The sequence below is a fragment of the Etheostoma spectabile genome, chromosome 11 (assembly GCF_008692095.1).
Source record: "Etheostoma spectabile isolate EspeVRDwgs_2016 chromosome 11, UIUC_Espe_1.0, whole genome shotgun sequence".
NCBI lineage: Eukaryota > Metazoa > Chordata > Actinopteri > Perciformes > Percidae > Etheostoma > Etheostoma spectabile.
In genome coordinates, this window is record NC_045743.1 from 1,889,476 (window position 1) to 1,895,807 (window position 6,332).

Sequence of the window (6,332 nt, forward strand, 5' to 3'; positions counted from 1 at the left end):
GTGGTAGTGGAGTAAAAGTATAAAGTTTCCTAAAAAATGAAATACTAAACACACTAAGTATGATTACTGCAAATACTGTATTTGTGTATACAACTTTGCTTGATCCCAAATATCAATGTTCCCCTGATCTGCTATAAACAGACACATTTCACAGAAAAGAATTTGGATGACAGTCTGGTTTCACTGCTGATGATTCACCCTCCCTATACCTTCTGGCAACAGTGTATCCACATGTTAAATACAGAATCCATCAAAGAGTGGCGGATATGACAGACGCTGCTGGTGAAAGAATGGAGTGGGAGGACTGAAAAAAGCCACCAAGCTCTACTGGTTGTCTGTAAAGATTAGTGACGGCGTGAACAATTGTAGAATTTGCAGGAATTATTAAAGCAAATCGTGAACACTGAACACATCAAAATTAAAATGCCACATTGAAAAAACAATACTGCATTCATATTGGTCTTGAATCTTGTTGATTTTATTAAATCCATACACGTAAGAGTGAATACGTTTTCAGAGTTGATTTGTCGGTACTATTCTCTGCAGGTAAGCAGCTGTGGGTGAAAACTTTTACAGAAAATTAAGAGCAACACAGATATTATACAGACTGTAATTGAACTTTTAATCTATAAACTATATTTGGAAAACAATCAGAAATTTTATTTGACCTTGAATAGTTTAGATCATGAAAACCAAACTAAACACAGTTTAGCACCAGCTATTTGTTTTTTGTCTTTATAGCTTACCTTTAGGGCTTTTGCCTTTTTTGATGAATTGATAGCCTTTGGCTTACAAATACACCTCCTGCTCAACCAAACACCAATACATTGTCAGTGACGTTTACAGTCTCGGCACAGGAGCTGCATCTGATTGTAGTTGCAGTTCAGCAGAAAAAACAAACAAATTAGTTATTAGGAATAAATACACACTAGATCTCAGGTATGATTGGTTACCACACCACAGTTTCTTAAATCTTCAAACATCAAAACATTCTCTCTACTCCTTGTTCACTTTGTACTGGTATATCTTAATGCAGTGGTGCATGCTGTCAGACACAGCTAGTTGGCCCTCAGGCAGCAGGGTCAGTCCACGTGGACTACTCAACCCGTGGGTTACTATCGGCCACCCGACTCCCTCTGCTGGGTATAACAGGACTCTGTGCTGCTCCCCCCAGTCCGCTACCAGCACACTACCATCTGTATCTATAGAGATGCCCCAGGGGCAGGCAAGGACTGGTCCCATACCAGCACATACACCTAAAACTCTCACCGTGTTCCAGCCTGGTTCTAGCACTTTTATGCAAGGCACACAACCTGTTTCATTGCCCCTTTCAGACACAGCTACCATGCCTGAGCTCGAGCATGCTGCCACTAAGTAAGGCCGGTGGAATCCGGTTACTACTGTGCGCTCAAGACGGGAGCCTGTCTTAGGGTCAAGCTTTAAGGCAATGAGGGTACCTTTCCGGATATCGGCTATTAAGAACTCATCCATCCTGGTTACGGTCACACCCCTGGGAGCCTCAAGCTCATCTTTTGCAGAGCCCAACCCGGACCCTCCAAAGGTCTGGAGCAGGCGACCATGCCGGCTGAAGACAAGCAGGGCCCGTTCTGCTGCACAGCTTAGTGCAATCAAACCCTTAGCATTAACGGCAATGTCAAAGTAGTTTCGACATCGTCTGGAAGAGCCATCAGAAGTTGGGGAGGTCACTTGCTGGAGGACATTGCCCCGAGGGTCAGTCACCTGTTTCAAAGTTGGATTCAGTTTTAACAAGGGAGGAAACTTTGTTTCATATAGTACACATACTGTATGTTGTATGTCTGAAAGAGTGTTAACACAACACATACCTGAACACGTGCATTTCCACAGTCCACTATATAGAGTTGGCCCTGTGGTGTTGCATGGATACCACTTGGCAGCGTAAGCTCAGCTCTACCTGAACCCTGCTTCCCAAACTTCCTGATCAGATGGATTCCTCTGTGGTTGAATACGGTCATGGAAGATTCTACTTCCTCCTCCAACTCCACCAGGGCTGGCTCTCCTCTCTCTCTTCTGCCTTTCTTTGGCTCTTGAGTGAAACCATCTATGACGGGCATGGATAAAGACCTAGCCACCAGGGGTTGTTTTGAGCCAGCCATGGTGATGTTTTTCTGTGGCTGTTGCAGAATATTATAACTTCTATATGTAGGGTATGAGAGGGTCTGCCCTATGTCAGAGACCCTAGGCCCTCTACTGAAAGTTGGGGAGGTTGAGCCCAACATGGAGTTGAAGTTGCTACACTTCACGTTCCACACTCCTACTTGTTCATTTGTCCCACCACTGATCAACGGGCGAGTCTTGTGTGTCAAGTCCACTGCAGACTTTGATAGACGGCAATTGTAGTTCAGAGAGCCTCTGTTCATGCTGTGGTCATGAGGTGGGCTAACAATGAAAGTATAGCTGGAGTCCAGGCTGTCTGTCGGGGATGGTGCTCGGCCAGAGTCCCCATAGGTCCCTATAGAGTGTTCATCGGAGGACTGACTGAGGCGAGAGTGAGGTCGCCCCCTGGAAGTGAGGTCTAGGCAGCTTTGGCTGGTCAGAGGCTCTCTTGGAATCATCCTCGGAGTTGATACGGCACTGTTGCTGTACCTCAAAAGTCTACTATTTGAATCTTGACTCACTTTTCCTCTATCTCTACCCTGGCTGTCTAAACTCAAGCACCGACTTACTTCACTCTTAGCGTGCTTCCATCTTCGATCAGGTGAGGGGGATGGCTTCCTACCAGAGACCACCGTAATCGACTTCCTCACATTTTGGGGAGAGTTGTGTTTCCCGTTACTATTCACCCTGTACATCTGCTGCTTGCCTTCAGTATCAATGTTTATATGTACCTTAGGGGCGGCAATAAATGCATCCTCTCCTTGTTGCTGAATAGAGGCTGATTCCATCTCGTCATCCTGTGATGACTCCCAGTCAGACTGCTCACACTTCGGAAGCCAGCGACATATCTTTGTTGAGGACAGGTTTTGTTCCTCTTCTGATTCCCGATTACTCCGGGTGGAGAGGCTGATCTTTCTGGCAACCCTGCCTGTTGGTGAGCTCCACCCCTGTCCTAGGCTGCTTTTATCTCCTCCAGCACCTTGATGGTTTGTGTCTTCACACTGCGCCTCCGGTGAATGGAGAGCACAAAGCCGCCCCTGTGGCCCACAACCGCCAACATGCAGGCAGAGGCTTTGCTCTTGCACACAGATATCTCCAAAGTTGACAGCATGAGGTTGGGAGCTGGGTTTGAAGTTCACTTTCTTTAGGGAAACTGAAACTTCCCAGGGTTGTAGGAACTCTGCAATGTCCCTCAGCATCTGGTTTGGCCCACCATCCTCCAGACGTGACTGTTGACCCATCTCCTGAATCTGATGCTGAAGTTGAGCCAGTTTACGGAGCCTTTGGTCCAACAGGGACTGGCTGACCCGGGTTGCTGCCATGTTCTCCCTCTGGACCTGCTCCAAATGCTGCTGAGTGTCCCGATGGTCTTGTTCCACCCTCTCCAGCAGGCGCCGCTCTTCTCTGCGTGCTCCCAGGATGGCCCTCTCTACACCCCGCTTCACAGATTCAGTCTCAGTAGCATGGCGCTCTTGTAGGCGACGCAGATCTGCCTCTGCCTTGGCAAGGTCACACCGTGCCTGTGTTGCCCAACATGGAGGGGACTGAGGCAGGAGAGCAGGGGAAAGACCGTCTGAATGACAATCAGGACTGGGGCTGTGGGCTGGAACAGGAGAGGAGGAATTGCTACCCAAAGGAGTTCCCGCAAACATCGTAATGGATGGATGGATCTTTATTTTCTAGTTTGAGTTCCTACAGAAAGACATGATTGGCGGAAAGGGAAGATCATTAAAATAATAAATGCCTAATGTAGGTAATTCAGACTTTAACATTAAGAGTAATATGCCACACACATGTAGTGTACTGAATCTGACACACAAATTCAGCCTGTCAAAGGTGTCTGAGCAACCACTTCTTCAACTATGTGCACCAAAAAGATATTTTATTAGAGCCATTTTATGCTGCCTAGTGAACAGATGCTTTTAGAAAGGTGATACAGCTATGAAGGACGGGCATACGAGAGACAATTCTATGGGCAGAGAGAACTAGCATAGAAGGAGAAGAAAGTTTTACACTGAAAAACATCAATTGGCATTTAAAATAGAGGCAGACAGCCAGAAGCATCTAGAGCGAGGGCAAGAGTGGGAGGTAAAGAGACAGCCCAAGTCTCAACGCAACAATACTTCTCAACTCCCCAGCTCACCATACAGACTCCGCTTTGAAATTGTATTCATGAGAAGAACACAGTGATAGGGCAGTGAAAGATGTCTGTCCTCCGTGCAATGTATTGTGATAATAGTGGAACCCCAGGGAGCCATCATATAATGAACACAAAGAAGCATTCAGGGAATGCATCAGGACTTTTCTGGCCCCAAACTATTTTATAGAAATGGGTATGCCAGTCCAATGTATGAATATGTTATAATGCTTTTTTGCAAGTTTTTCTAAAATGGAAAAGAAGTTACTTTAACAAACATGTAACACAGCTGTACAAGGACATTGGCTGTAATAAATGCAGAATGAAAGTATGACTCCAAATTGCAAAGTATGCGTTAAAGAATACTAAAAATGACATTTTGAATGAAGTATTCAGTGACAACTTCTCATACTTTGGAATTTGTATTACTCAGTGGTGTTGGAGACAAGTATAACAATTAAAACCTCACACACAGACCCACAATTATATGGTTCATTCCTGCGCTACTGAGGATTTACGTGTTTTAATCTGTATGTTCAAGCTCAATATGGAGAGTTGAGAATATAAAGAAAGATAATTAGTGGGCCACAAAATTCTTTTTGGACGTGCAATGCATATTATATGATGACATATTATAGCAGCACTTGAGTTATAATACATTGAAAGAGGTGGAAAGTAATTGAAGTTGTATAATTTAAACCTATATCCCACGCAAAAAGCTTTTTCAACTAAATATTTGCAAATATTGAACATGTCTGAGTTATAACTAGCCTTATTTAGCAACATTCAATAGTTTAGCAAAAGGGAGATATTGAGGAAGGAAAAGAGAGAAAGAAGCCATTACTTTATCTGTATTTAAAAATGCTATAAATTCATCAGTAAGAATGCAAAGTATTAAACTGAACCTCCAGTCTAGTCCTCTGTCCCTGATATTTGCCCTCTACATCCAACCTTACCCTTCATCCCAATTTTTTTGTGCAATCACTTGTGCAAGGCACTATGGTTAATCCCTTTCCTTGTCTTTGTCTTGCACTTTAATTGACATAACCGCACATATTGTAAATCGCACTAATGTTTCGAATTTATATCTTTTACCCTGATCAGCGGAGTTAATTGACCACACCATCACAGAACGTGTCATTGATAAGGTTGGATAACAAAATGGTTTGGAAGTTCCTTAAAGTCTCTTTGTGGGAACGTCTGGATTGGATACCTTTTTTAAATGTTTAAAAAAGGCAGAAAGGCATTAAACACAGCGTGTGGTTGAAGCGTGGGGGCCTCCTTGGGTGGGGGTTAGCATTGGTATCTGACTCTGGCCTTAACTTGATGCTATTTAGAAGCATTGATGAGCCAAGCCGAGCCATGAGACGTAGTAGTTGAGAGAATGTACCTAACATATTTAAATTAGCGTGGCATTTGTATCAGGGTTGTGCATATTTTTGAGTAGCTGGAAGTCTTTTTGCTGCGGTATGAGTTGCGTAACACATTACTTATTAAACGTTATCTATTCTATTCATGAGTCTTCATATCAGTCTTGGAGATTTGATACTTGCTCACATTTTTGTTGACTTGGTCTATGTTCCTTGTGGTGTAGCTACTTGTATTTATGGAATGGATTTTAAGTCGTGAAGTTTTTTTTTACGATGAAGAGATGAAGTGACAGGTGTGTCTTAGGCACAGTGCCAGGCCCATCTCTTTGTGTCACACCAGGTTTCCACTTACAACTACATTATAGATGCGGAGGGTCCAGTTGCTCATCCTGCGAGTGCTGTGTTATAACTGGGTCACATTAGGAAAATGTAGTTCTCACTACATGTCCGTCTCAACAAAATAAGACTTAACTCCAGAAGTACTCAAAAGATATTGTGAAATTGTAATATTTGTAAAAATAAAATACTAAAAAGCCCCTTTTCGCATTTGCATTTTCACACAAAATAGAAATGAAATCAAGTACTTAATCAAACCGTACTTTATAACAAAACCATTGAAATCTGATTGATAAAAACACAAATCCACTGGCGCGTCTTACCTGCAGTCAGGCACCAGCATTGCTACGAAC

At 43.5% G+C, this 6,332-nt stretch overlaps 1 protein-coding gene across 1 annotated transcript; it reads right to left on the reverse strand.

The window, feature by feature from the left end:
• Nucleotides 1-384: 384 nt before the first annotated feature.
• On the reverse strand, nt 385-3,836 carry LOC116698359 (uncharacterized). The gene is made up of 2 exons (XM_032530272.1): nt 1,845-3,836; nt 385-1,740 (listed from the first exon to the last, which is right to left on the reverse strand). Exons 1-2 carry the CDS (start codon nt 3,786-3,788, stop codon nt 997-999), a joined length of 2,688 nt encoding a protein of 895 aa, XP_032386163.1. The 5' UTR covers nt 3,789-3,836; the 3' UTR covers nt 385-996.
• Between the last annotated feature and the right edge of the window lie 2,496 nt (nt 3,837-6,332).